This window comes from Castor canadensis, chromosome 8, assembly GCF_047511655.1.
Source record: "Castor canadensis chromosome 8, mCasCan1.hap1v2, whole genome shotgun sequence".
Lineage (NCBI taxonomy): Eukaryota > Metazoa > Chordata > Mammalia > Rodentia > Castoridae > Castor > Castor canadensis.
In genome coordinates, this window is record NC_133393.1 from 119,587,228 (window position 1) to 119,602,036 (window position 14,809).

The window sequence follows — 14,809 nt, forward strand, 5'->3', positions numbered from 1 at the left end:
ATAACTTCAACCCTAGGATACTCTACCCAGCAAAACTATCATTCAAAATAGATAGAGCAATAAAAGTCTTCTACAATAAGCAGAAATTAAAGTAATATATGACCACCAAGCTACCACTACAAAAGATTCTTCAAGGAATTCTGCACACAGAAAAGGAAAGCAAAAAAAAAAAAAAAAAAAAAAAAGAACTATAAGAAGACAGGCAGTACCAAACCACAGGAGAAAAAAAGACAAGGAATCAGAGAGTAACATTGATTCAGCTCACACAATCAAACCCTTAAACAACAAAAACTACTAAATGACAGGAACCACCACATAACTATCAATATTAACACTGAATGTTAACGGACTTAACTCCACCATCAAAAGACACTGTTTGGCAAACTGGATTAAAAAGGAAGATTATTGTTTATAGGAGACCCATCTCACTGATAGAAACAAGCACTGGCTTAGGGTGAAAGGCTGGAAGAAGATTTAACAAGCCAATGGCCCCCGAAAACAGGCAGGAGTAGTAATACTTATCTCAGACAAAGTATACTTCAAATTTACATTGACCAAATGAGAGAAAGAAGGACACTCCATACTAATAAAAGGAGAAATATACCAAAAGGAAATAACAATTATCAACCTATATGTACCCAATGTCAGTGCACCCAATTTCATCAAGCATACACTGAAGGACTAAAAGCACATATAGACTCCAATACAGTAGTAGTGGGAGACTTTAATATCCCCCTATCACCAACAGATAGGTCATCCAAACAGAAAATCAATAAATTATAGAACTAAATCACACCATAGATCAAATGGACCTAGCTGATGTCTACAGAATATTTCATCCAACATCTGCACAATATACAATCCTCTCAGCAACCCGTGGAACCTTCTCCAAAATTGATCATATGTTAGGGCACAAAGCAAGCCTCAGCAAATATAAGAAAATAGAAATAATCCCCTTCATTCTATCTGATCACAATGCATTAAAACGAGAACTCGACAACAAAAACAACAGCAGAACATATGCAAACAAATGGACGCTGAACAACACATTGCTCAATGATCAGTGGATCACAGATGAAACAAAAGAGGAAATCAAAAGGTTCCTGGAAGTTAATGAAAATGAAAACATGACCTACCAGAAGCTATGGGACACAGAAAAAGACAGTCCTAAGAGAAAAGTTTATAGCCATGAGTGAATATATTAAAAAGACAGAAAGATCTCAAATCAATGACCTAATGCTACATCTCAAACTCCTAGAAAAACAAGAACAAGCAAATTAGGAGAGAAATAATAAAAATAAGGGCTGAAATTAATGAAATAGAAACAGTCAAACAAAAACCATACAAAGAATCAACAAAACAAAAAGATGGTTCTTTGAGAAAATAAACTAGATTGACAGACCCCTGGCAAACCTGACTAAAATGAGGAGAGAAAAAACCCAAATTAGTAGAATCAGGAATGCAAAAGGGGAGATAACAACAAACACTCCAGAAATCCAGGGAATCATCAGAGACTACTTTGAGAAACTATATTCAAATAAATTTGAAAATCTTGAAGAAATGGACAAATTTCTAGATATTTATACCCATCCAAAATTGAATTAAGAGGACTATTAACCATCTGAATACATCTATAACACAAAATGAAATTGAAGCAGCAATAAAGAGTCTCTCAAAAAAGAAAAGTCCAGAACCTGATGGATTCTCTGCTGAATTCTATCAGACCTTTAAAGAGTTTAAATACCAACTCTCCTAAAACTGTTCCATGAAATAGAAAGGGAAGGAAAACTGCCTAACTCATTTTATGAAGCCAATATTACACTCATCCCAAAACAGACAAAGACACCTCCAAAAAGGAGAGCTATAGGCCAATCTCCTTAATAAACATTGATGCAAAAATCCTCAATAAAATAATGGCAAACCGAATCCAACAACACATCAGAAAGATCATTCCCCATGAACAAGTCGGCTTTATCCCAAGGATGCAGGGGTGGTTCAACATATGCAAATCTATAAATGTAATGCAGCACATTAATAGAAGCAAAGACAAAAACCACTTGGTCATCTCAACAGTTGTAGAAAAAGCCTTTGATGAGATCCAACACCACTTCATGATAAAAGCTCTAAGAAAACTAGGAATAGAAAGAATGTACCTCAACATTGTAAAGGCTATATATGACAAACCTTTAGCCAACACCATATTTAATGGAGAAAAACTGAAACCATTTCCCCTAAAATCAGGAATGAGACAAGGGTGCCCACTAACCTACTCCTATTCAACATATTCCTGGAATTTTAAAGCCAGAGCGATTAGGCAAGAAGAAGAAATAAAAGGAATACAAATAGGTAAAGAAACTGTCAAAATATCCCTATTTGCAGATGACATTATTCTATATTTTAAGACCCAAAAAACTCTACCCCACAACTCCTAGACACCATAAACTGCTTCAGCAAGGTGTCAGGATAGAAAATCAACTTACAGAAATCATGAGCTTTTCTATATACTACCAGTGAACAAACTGAGAAAGAATATGTGGTAACAATCACGTTTACAATAGCCTCAAAAAAATCAAATACCTAAGATGAAACTTAACAAAGGATGTAAATGAACTTTACAAGGAGAACTACAAACTCCTGAAGAAAGAGATCGAAGAAGACTACAGAAGGTGAAAAGATCTCCCGTGCTCATGGATTGGTAGAATCAACATAGTAAAAATGCCTATACTACCAAAAGCAATCTACATGTTCAATGCAATTCCCATCAAAATCCCAATGACATTCATCACAGAGATTGAAAAATCTACCCTAAAGTTCATTTAGAAACACAAGGGACCGTGAATAGCCAAGGCAATACTCAGCAAAAAGAGCAATTCTGGAGGTATCACAATACCTGACTTCAAACTATATTACAAAGCAATAGCAATAAAAACAGCATGGTACTGGCACAAAAACAGACATGAAGACCAGTGGAACAGAATAGAGAACCCGGATATGAATCTTTACAACTATACCCACCTTTTTTTTTTTGACAAAGGCACTAAAAATATACAATGGAGAAAAGACAACTTGTTCACCAAATGTTGCTGGGAAAAGTGGTTATCTGTCTGCAAAATCTGCAACTAGATCCATGTTTATCACTCTGTACTAGTATCAACTCAAAATGGATCAAGTACCTTAATATCAGACCTGAAACTGAAGTTGGTACAGGAAAGAGCAGGAAACACTCTGGAAGTGATAGGTATAGGAAAGGATTTCCTCAATAGAACCCTAGCAGCTCAGCGACTAAGAGAAAAGATGGACAAATGGGACTTCATAAAACTAAAAAGCTTCTGCACAACAAAAGAAATGGTCTCTAAACTGAAGAGACAACCCACAGAGAGGGAGAAAATATTTCCCAGCTATATATCAGACAAAGGGCTGATAACCAGAATTTACAGGGAGCTCAAAAAACTAAACTCATGAAAAAATGCTCACCATCTCTGGTCATAAAGTAAATGCAAATCAAAACCACACTAAGATTCCACCTCACCCCTGTTAGAATAGCTATCATTAACAACACCACCAGCAACAAATGTTGGTGAGGATGTGGGGAAAAAGGAACCCTTGTACTCTGCTGCTGGGAATGCAAACTAGTACAACCGCTCTGGAAAACAATATGGAGGCTTAAAAAACTAAATATATATCTGCCATATGATCCAGCAATCCCACTCCTAGGGATATACCCAAAAGAATCAACTCAGCTTACTCTAGAGGCACCTGCGCACCTGTGTTTATTGCAGCACTATTCACAATAGCTAAGTTATGGAAACAGCCAAGATGCCTCACTACTGATGAATGGATTAAGAAAATGTGGTATTTATGCACAATGGAATTTTACTCAGCCACGAAGAAGATGAAATCTTATCATTAGCAAGTAAATGGATGGAACTGGAGAACATCATCTCAAGCAAAGTTAGCTAGGCTCAGAAAGCCAAAAATCCTATGTTCTCCCTCATATGCAGACTTTAGATCTAAAACAAATGCAGTAATATTATTAGACTTGCATCACACACGAAGGGAAGAACACATACAGGAGGAATAGGAAAAGATAGGAAACCCAAACCTTGAAAGTGTTTGAGGTCCCGACTGCAGAGGAGTTGATACAGTAACCTTAAAGCTACAGAGGTCAATATGGGAAGGTGACTGGGAAGTAGTGAAAAGGTTAGGTAGAGATGAATCAGTTCAGGTTGTAACACACTTGTACGTGGAAGCAATGCTAGGAATATTTCTGTATAGCTATCCTTATCTCAGCTAGCAAAAACATGATGTCTTTCTTATTATTGCTCTTCAACAAAATTGGAGAAAAGGGCAGAACAGGTTCTGCCTGGAAGCAAGGCAGGGGGAGAGGAAGGGGGCAGGGGGCAGGGAGGAGAAATGACCAAAACAAGGTATGCACATGTGAATAAATGAATAAAGGAAAAAAAGTACAGGTTCCTAGCCAGGACTCTAAGAAATGAAGAGATGGACTTTAAAGTCTTCTTATAAGAAATGAATGTGGTGATTAGGAATTTTGAACTATTGAAGAAAGAATGAAAGAAAATGGCTTTAATAAAGCTGAAAGGGCACTGATTTGCCCTTTCATATGTTTTCCACATGTACCATTATAATTTAAGAGCCCTTACTAACGGACAATCCACTGATTGCATTTTAAGGTTTGCACCACCTAGACTTTTTACATTTTTACATCTATTGTACTTGGCAAATTTAGAAAAGAGAAGATGCCTTTCCTACTCCTTGATTAAATGCATCAATTGATGCCCTCATTCATAAGATTAATTTTATGACTATATTTATTGATCTTATTACCTTTTTAATAAACTCTGGCAAGTAATTGTCCACCTGTACTCATTTGAATACAATTTAATTTAGGTCAAAGTCATTTATTCATTATTATACTACACTGTTATTGTCACTAAAAGTGAGCCTTTTTGCTACTAAAATTGTGTTCCAATATTTGATGCATGATGCTTTAATATACCAAAGATTGTGCTTTGTCTCCATTTGTACAGGAGTGGAAAAATCTTCAAGCAGATGGGGAAGAAAACACTAATAATTATTCACTTACTATCATTAATGGTCACATATAACAAGAAAATTAAATTATAAAACTTAAATTTTTAAAAATTTACAGAAGTTACCTTTTGTAAAAAGCAAAAAAATGAATAATTTAAAATGTACAGTTAGAATGGACTTGGGGAGATATAACCAAAGAAAAGAGGAAAAGCACAATTAAAATGAGCCAGGCACCGGTAGCTCATACCTGTAACCCTAGCTACTCTGGAGGCAGAGGTCAGGGTATTGAGGTTCTAAGCCAGGCAAATTGTTTGCAAGACCCTATCTTGAAAAATACCCAACACAAAAAATGGCTAGTGGAGTGACTTACAGTGTAGGCCCTGACTTCAAGCCCCAGTACCACACATACACACAAATAGTAGGATATTTTGAACAACTGAATGAAAATAAAATTTAAAATTTGGGTGAAGTCACAAGTTTCTAGTTAGAAATCAGTTAGATACTTTCAAGTGAATAGAAAATCTTAATAACTCGTAAGCTTTACAGGAAAGCAGTGGTAGTTAATGACTGTATTCATCCAACAGTTGATTTTCTGAAGTCTTAGACTCAGATGTCTGAATCCTATGGGTAGGATACTCTTTCATTAGACGATTTTCAAACCTCTGAAGCCACAGGCTGTGTCTTTTTCACCTTCATATTTTCACCACACTGGAAAATATGAACTGGTTTATTTTAGGCTCTCAAGAAATATTTGTTGAAGTTTAAATGAATATATTGTATACTCAAACTTTTTTTTGCAAATTCACTGAGCTTTGAGTGTTTTAGGAAGTCATTTTACTTTGTGATCAGTTTTTTCTTTTGTTCTTAGAAATGATCCCTTCTCTGTCCTCAAACCCCTTGTTGAAATTCAGTCACCTGTTCACAGCAGATAAACTCAGCTTCCATGCTAAACTGAAAAACCAGGTGGTTCTCTCAAAATTTTTTTGCCTTAACTTCTTGCTTTCAGAACCTGTCCTCTGAGTTACATCCTTAACCTTTGCATCCATTCTTAGAGTATAAAATCTTTCTCTTTTACCTCAAGCACAATTCTTCCTTATGTCTTCTAGATCTTAATTCCTTGATCTGCTCCAAACCCATGAGTTGTAAGTATATGCTTCATCAACTTTGACTTCGTTCTCTTTAGTAGTTTTTTCCCTCTAATTTTACCAATTTGTCTTTCCTACTAAGGGCAAACAAACAAGAAAGTCAACCTCCCCCACCCCAAGGAAAAAAACAAACAAATAATAACAATAAAGAATATCCCTCTCTTTTTTTTAAAACTCAGATTGTCTCTGAGTTTCTGGAACAGCTTTAGGAATGTGCAACCTTTCCTGCCTTCCTCCATTTTTGGTTTAGGACCATTTGATGCATAATTACTAACACTCAGATACAACCAAAGCTGTGCAGAGTAATTTTTCTAGACTCAAGTGCAACATACAAGTTATGTATTGGGAAAATTAGTGAACATCACTGGTTCAAATCAGGAAGAACGTAATTTGAAAGAGTCAAGCAAATGGATGTTAACACTCTTTGTTTTGTGGATCAGTATTCAGTGAATGAAAGGATTAACCAACAATGTTTGGATAATATCAAATTAAAGGTTTAAAAACAAGTTCATAGAAACAGACAAGGATGGATATTTAATCAGGTTAGATTATCCACATGAACCAAAATATCAAATGATGAAGATTAAAATTAAGAACTTGACCTTTCAAAGAACCTCCGACCTTGTCTAGGAAACCATGCATAATGTTCACACTTGGGAAAATTTGTCCTCCCATGTGTTTTTGATCTTCAAAAATCCTTCATAGGTAATTGTTTATTCTGGACTCGATGCTTTAAGGCATGAATAAAGAAATTCATAAAAATGTGGAAACTGCTTATATGTGCTAGAATTTTCTTTATGAGCTACGTGTCAAAATGTGGTCTGCCTTTTGGAAAAAAAGGTAAATTAACTAGAAAATAACTTAATTTCAAAGGCTGTGTTAATTTCCACTGAAGACACTTTATTCATGTTACCATTTGTGAAGACAGAAAAGTTGCATTTCATATTTGTTCATTATAATTTCAAAATAATTAAAATTCTTTTGATTCCCCAAATTCAAATAAGCTTTTGAAATATTGTATTCTGTTTAAAATTAAATCAATAAAATGGTAACACTGAGGAATACACTTAAATTTTTTTCTCAGTTTTAAAGCTTGCTGATACTGAAAAGTTACCTGTTTTAGAAATTAAGCACTGTGGACTATTTATATTTCTTCCATCTCCACAGAATTTATGAGTTTGGATTTGTAAGAGTTAGACCTGTTGTCAGCTGGGGCTCCTCATTTTCTCTCCCCATTCCATCAACTCCTTACTCCACTCTTAAACTTTGCAGACTGGCTTTCTAGTGAAGAAATTCCTGTATCTTTGGGACTCTGCCTCATTCTCCTTTTCTATGCTTTGGTCATAACCAGTTTCATTGTTTATTGCTCTCTTTTTCTTTGCTTTCAGATACTGTGGGAAAAGGTTATCATCCTTGTCTTTAAGGAAGACATATTGTTATAAATGAATTTTATAGTTATTTACAGCTTTGTCTCTATTTTGAGGATAATGTCTCTATTTTATTCATATTGATGCCTAACATAGTGCCTGACATGAAGTAGATGTTGGTAAGTTTTGTTGAATTTTGGTGAATATTAATTTCACAATGTCATCTCTAAATTCACAGGGAGTAAGGAAGGCATCTATCTTAGTTTGGAGTCTTATCTAAAGAGCAGTCTTCCTTAATTCACACATGCACTGTATCCATTTAAAAGACTGCAAAAAGGTTGGTAGGTGTGGCTCAGGAGATAGGGCTCCTGCTTTGCAAGTGGGAAGCCCTGAGTTCAAACCTCAGTCCCACCAAAACCAAAAACCAAGACCAAAACAAACAAACAAAAAACCTTAAAAGGCTACAACAGAAAATAGAAAAAAATGTGTGAATGAATTATTTAAAAAAATTGAACACAAAGGCTGGTGGAGTGGTTCAAGTGGTAGAATGCCTGCCTAGCAAGTGTGTGGCCGAATTCAAACCCAGTCCTGCTCCCTCCCTCCAAAAAGTGACCACAAATAAATAATAAACCTATGAAAACATTCTAAGTCACTTATGGTCAGAGATATGCAGACTAAAATTAGAAATTTTTGTCAACTAGACTCTAAGAAATTAAGATTAATAGTATCCAAACCAGTATGAGGCTTTGCCCAAATGGGTATTTTCACATGTTGTTGGTATGACTCCAAATAATTTTTATTTAAATTTGGAATTGTAATTGGGAGCAATAATCATTAAAATAAAAAGGTATTGAAATTAACGGTCACTCATTTTACCAAGCAGAAATAAAAATATCCTAAGAAAAAATATCAAGATATCTGTATCATAGTTTGGGAGCTGTATACTTTGGATACATTAGAGTTATTCAGTCATTCATCTATGAATTAAGTTGTTTCTCTTTCCTGTTTCTTAAGCTGTTTTCAACAATGATGCAGTAATCATCCTTAAATAAATATCTTTTTATACTTATACTTTCATTTCTCATAGTCTGTATGGGATGGGGTAAAGTTTCCACGACAAGGTATCTTTTCCTAAAACTAATGGCCACAACATTTAGAGTGTTAAAAGTCCCTCTTCTGTGGTCTCAAAGAAGTCAAAGGAAGCTCTGCTACGGAAATAGAGTGCCTAATGGAATGATATAAAATTGCTTAATGGCCTAGCTAATCCCACCTGTATCCAAATGAATACTCTGAATCAGTACTTTTCTCACTGTGGTAAGCTATGCAACTATTCTTCAGATAACAACATTTACATTTTGAGTGAATTTGTGCTTCTCTAATAGTAAACATATTTTTGTATTTGTACTTACAAATAGTAAGTACATTTCATAGCTGAAATGTCTCTTTATAGATATCCTTAACTTACATAAAATCTATTATTCCTCTTAATGATTCAAAGATTTAGATATTTCAATGGTAAAGAAAGAGCAGTCTCCATTCAGAGGTAATAACTATTTACTTCTTGGATACCTGCACTTCTGAAGAAACCAAAATGAGATTACACAACACATTATTTTTTTCTGTGATATTGATTTTATTTCCTTATATAAGTTATTTAATAATTTTATTGTTCTTAAAATCTAAATTTATTTTTTAAATTAATGTTTTAGCACCAAACAATGCATGTTCATTTTTTGGTTTTAGATGCTAATCTATATACCCAATTCAAAACTATGGAAGCTGAGCTAGTGATTGAAATAAAACAATTGTGGTACTATATTATCTGCAACATTCTTGTCCTTCTGGGTTTTTTTTCACGACCTCAGGTTTGGGTACTTACTTGGAGAGTTTTGAGACAGTATTTGACTTTTTTTCTTTCAGGGAGTGACATTTTTAAATACTTTTAAGGTTTTAATTGAGTGAGATGTGAGCTCTGTTTTCTTCTTTCCTATATGACATGCATACACCATTTTAAATACTTTTCTATTAAATCAGTAGATGATAACCCAAAGACTCTTTATTTTGGATACTACTATTCAATATTTCATATTTATTTATTTCAATTGATCTGAAGTAAATGTGACTTTTATAAAATATATGAAAAGTATATATGTTTGGTCTGTATGTATGAATAGATTTTGCCAACATTGAAAAGATGCTATAATTACTTTGAGTACACAGTACACTTAGAGATCTGTGTGAATCTGGTTTTTTTTTTTTAACATCTTTAACAAAATATCTGAGCAAAACTTCATGTAGGAAAGTTTTATTTTGGCTCATGATTTTAGGCATTTTAGTCCATCATAGTGGGGAAGGTATTACAGAGTAGCTCACCTAGTGGCAGCTAAGAAGCAATGAGAGAGTGCCTGTGCTATTGGCTTTTCTACTGTTGCCTTTTTTTCATCCATGACTCTATCCTGTGGAATAGTGACCCCATATTCAGGGTAGGTCTTCACTCATAGTTAATCCTCTTTGCAAATGCCCTCATGGACACACTCAGAGGTGTGCTTTACTAATTCCTCAGTGCTTCTTAATCCAATTGAGTTGACAGTCAAGGTTAATCTTCACAACCATTAGAAGTGGCCCAAGCAAGTTGTAATTATAAACACTTTATTAACACTTGATTGAATTACTATATTTACTTGAAAGGAAATCAAATTAATTTATTAAAGTATTCTTAAATGCACTATTTTCAATATTTCAGGATAAGTATCATATTTATCACATTAATTTAGATTAACAATTTTCTATACATTAATGTTGCAGCTTTTAATGTGCTTGCATTCAAAACATGTAATGTTTAATTTCAAACTCAATTATATAAATAATACTCTTTTTCTTCTCTCAGGGACAGATCATCATTAAAAACTGTTAATGTAACTGAAACATCACTAGAGTTTTCAGATTTGGACTATAATATTGAATATAGTGCCTATGTAACAGCTAGTACCAGATTTGGTGATGGGAAAACAAGAAGCAGTATCATTAACTTTCGAACACCAGAAGGAGGTGAGTTCTTATTGAGGCAACCCAACTTAAAGAATATTCTGTTCAGAAAAAAGTATCAATATCAAAAGGTATTATTAAATCTAACACATCATCAATTGGATGCCAAATTGTATCTACTTTCTCGCTGTGCAATGTTGGGAAATCTAATCTGTCTGTGCCTCAATATCTCATCTGCAAAATGGAAACAAAATACTATCTACTTTATAGGTCTCTTATGAGATAAAGTAAATTTATATTTAAATGCACTTAGCACAACATCTTTATGATAAATGAAACAAAATAAAATTCATGAGCTGGGCACAGTGACTCAAACCTATAATCCTAGCTACTTGTGAGGTTGAGATCCAGAGGATCAGAGTTCCAGGTTAGCCCAGGCAAAAAATTTTTGAGATCCCATCTCAATCAATGGCTGACTGTGGTGGCTCATGGCAATCATCTCAGCTACACAGGAAGTGTAAATAGGAAAATCGCAGTCCAGGCCAGCCAGACATAAATGCAAGACCCTATTTGAAAAATAACCAATACAAAAGCAGCTGGCAGAGTGGGCTCAAGAGACAAAACATTTGCTTAGCAAGTGTGAGGCCCTGAGTTCAACCCCCTCCAGTATGGTAAAATGAATAAATAAATAAATAAATAAATAATAAAATAAATCACGGTCAGTTCTTTGACTTCATTTGCCTTTGACCTTCATTATTCAATTTTGAAATTGTAAACTACATTAGAATTTCATGCTGCAGTAAGCCACCTGTGCTCACACCTGTAATCCTACCTATTCAGGAAGCAGAGATCAGGAGGATCAAGGTTCAAAGCCAGCCCAGGCAAATAGTTTGCAAGACCCTATTTTGAAAATACCCAATGCACACATGCACACACACACACACACACACACACACACACACACACACACAGACACAGACACACACAGACACACACAGACACACACAGGGCTGGCAGAGTGGCTCACGTGAAGGTCCTGAGTTCAAGCCCCAGTACATTAAAAAATAAAAAAAAGAATTTCATGTTACATATACTATCCTGGAAACTTATTACAATGTTCTTTTCAAGTCCAAAGCAGTGGGCATATTTTAGAGCCAGGATAGCATCTTATCAGTAGGAAATCAATATGTACTCTGTGAGATTAGGCTATGGTAGAATGTTAGAGGAATGACTCCATGTGTCTGGTAGATTTCACTTCTGACATCTAAATAGATATTAATTTTTTTGAAAAACAATTATTGTCACTTTAACTTATCAAATGAAGGTAAAATTCAGACACTTCAAGCATGACTTGTAGCCACAAGTACAGATTTTTCTCATTGTTTTCAGCTCCCAGTGATCCTCCCAGTGATGTTCATTATGTAAATCTCAGTTCTTCGTCAATAATTCTCTTTTGGACACCTCCTTCAAAACCTAATGGAATTATACGATATTATTCTGTTTACTACAGAAATACCTCCGGAATTTTTATGCAGGTAAGACCTGAGTTTTTGCTTCCTACTGTTTTATATCCTCTAGTTTTACTGAAAATATAGAGCTGCCATGGTAGAAGAAATTATTTACCTTAAATTGATAAATTATGCTCTGTGATATTTTATAAAACTCCCATTGACATAGAAGACTGTGGTGGTGGAGAAATGTTATATACATTTTAATCTCTCTCCCTACACACCACACACACATACACACACACACACGCACACTTTTTAAAAAATGAAAGCATCTTTTTTCTATTTTGAAAGTGTTCTGACCAAATTACCCAGGAATCTTGTTTAAGTAAAGTAGATGTGTTAAGAAAAGAAATTTAGAATTTTTTAAAATTTGGGTAAAAATTCTCATGCACTTTTTCAACATTCACACAAGATAAGATTCACTGTAACTTAGAAAAAAAATTGTCTGTAGGTTACCTTATTTAATGCTCAGAATGACCCAGGTGATTCATAGGGCAGATGGGAAACTTAGTATCCATATGAGTAAGTGACTTGCCCAATATTTTCAGGCAGAACTGGGACCGGAACATAAGCACTCTAAATTTAAGTATGATATTCTTCTCAACACCCCTAGCTCTTTGTTATCTTCTCTTTTTAAAAAAACAAACATTTTTATTAGCATATATTTGTTGTAGGGGGGATTCTCTGTGACATTTCCACATATGCTTTCATATATATACTTTGGTTAGGTTCATCCCCACCATCCCCTCCATTCACCCTCTGGCCCCAGAAGTACCCTCTCTGTAACAGGAGCCGTTTTACATTCCTGTCCTTCATTTTTAAGTCCATATTCATTGTTCAAAGGGGTTTCTGATGGCATTTCACCTGAAAACTTATTGTACTTCAGTCAGATTAAGCCCCTCTATTACTCTTCCTTAGCCTTTTCCCATCCCCATTTTTTAACAGCTTTCAGTGTGTATTGTTATGCTGTCTTCCTACACAGATGCAATGTGTTTTGATATTGTTGACTCTCTTTCATTCTCTTTTCCTTTCCCTCCTCCCTGGAGTTCCATAGAGTAGTCTCACTATTGCAAATTTATTCTATATGTAAATGTGTCAGTGAAAATGTTTGTATTTGTGTATACATTTATCTTTTAGATCTATCTTCCACATATGGGAGAAAACATGTGACCCTTGTCTTTTAGAACCTGGCTTATTTTGCTTAAGATAATGTTCTCCTGATCCATCCATTTACCTGCAAACAACATGATTGCAGTCTTCTTTTTTTTTTTTGGCAGTCCTGGAGTTTGAACTTAGGGCCTCATGATTGCTACTACTTGAGTCACTCTGCCAGCCCCCCACTCTTCTTCTTTGGCTGAGTAATACTCCATTGTGTATATTTTCCACATTTTCTATTTTTTTTAGGATGACTAATAATTGACTTTTAAATTTTATTTAACTTTAATTTTAATTTAAACTTTAAAATAGATATTCAAATCAGTGACTGGAACCACTCAAGTCAATTTACATTTTCTTAATCCATTCATCAGTTGTGGGGCATCTGAGCTGTTTCTATAGCTTGGCTATTGTGAATAATGCTGCAATAAACTGTGAAACTTCGACCTATTTAAAAATTCTGTATATAAAGATGGCTTCGATTCTACTTCCTCCAAGAAACGTTCTCTAAAGTGTAATACTCATTTTCAAAAGTATACCGTAGTCAAAAAGACAATTTTATTTCATTTACAATATGAACAGCTTCCATATTTGAATACATTTATGTGTTTTTCTCCTATTAAACTATTTTTGATTACTGGTAAAGGAAGTTATTATTGCCAAATTAATAATAATAGTTACTATTGTTGCTTAATATCAGATATATAATGAAGACTTCTAGGAATGTGGTTAAATAACTAAATAGCTTATGGTCATAAAAATAGCTAAAAGGCATTTAATTTAGATAAATATTATAAAATTTGTCAATAGAATTATATTTTTTCTGTATATTAAGATTTTTTACAGAACTCTAATATATGAAGAGGACAAAGTTGTAGAGGTTGTGATTGAGTCAAGGGTCGGGAGAATTAGGATATAACCTGGAAAATAATAATTTAGAAGAAATACCGTCTCAGAATGCACACTTTACTGGTAGAAATTACTGACTCCATGTTGACTGTGACTTTGGCAATTCTTATTTTTTTTTTTTTGCATCTTTTTAAGTGAAAGATGAAGAGAGATAAATTTAGGACTTCTGAGTTGCCCAAACCCATTTGTTACTGACAATCCCACGTTAGTCATTAGAGTCCACTGTTAAGAGTGACAACCTCAGGGACTAAGGCAAGACTTGTTTTATTGCTGCAATAGTGCAGTGCAGGCTAAGGAAAAGGTAAGGGCAGAATTTTGCAATCCATCTCAGTATAAAGCCAGCAGAGAGCAGAAGGAAGTCTGGTGGGTGGTTCAGAGCTTATATTCTTCTCTTTAAAAGTTCATGCTAAAAAGAAAACTACTTTATAGAAGATATGGAGATAGAGATGCAGATGTAATAATAGTTAAATATTTTGCTCTTAATGTCTTAAGAGCAAAAGAAAAAAAGAGATGCCAGTTTTCTTCTTCTCTATATGCAAAGCAGTTTTTGTTGTTTCTTTTTGTTCCGCTCTGTTTGTAGAAGACCTTTAAACTGAAATGTTTTCTTCTTTCATGCATGTAACAAAAGCAGTGCAAAATGGTTAATGTAGTTCTTAGCAATGGTTTTGCCTCTGTATGATTTACT

At 34.4% G+C, this 14,809-nt stretch overlaps 1 protein-coding gene and 1 long non-coding RNA gene across 3 annotated transcripts in view; one reads left to right on the forward strand and one right to left on the reverse strand.

The window, feature by feature from the left end:
- Ptprq (protein tyrosine phosphatase receptor type Q) overlaps nt 1–14,809 on the forward strand; it is a 173,238-nt gene that overhangs the window by 50,669 nt on the left and 107,760 nt on the right. The window contains exons 18-19 of the mRNA XM_074084025.1: nt 10,452–10,612; nt 11,939–12,084. Coding sequence (XP_073940126.1) covers nt 10,452–10,612; nt 11,939–12,084 — 307 coding nt within the window. The remainder of the gene's footprint in view (nt 1–10,451; nt 10,613–11,938; nt 12,085–14,809) is intronic.
- LOC141425807 (uncharacterized) overlaps nt 1–14,809 on the reverse strand; it is a 153,466-nt gene that overhangs the window by 10,326 nt on the left and 128,331 nt on the right. The window lies entirely within an intron of this gene.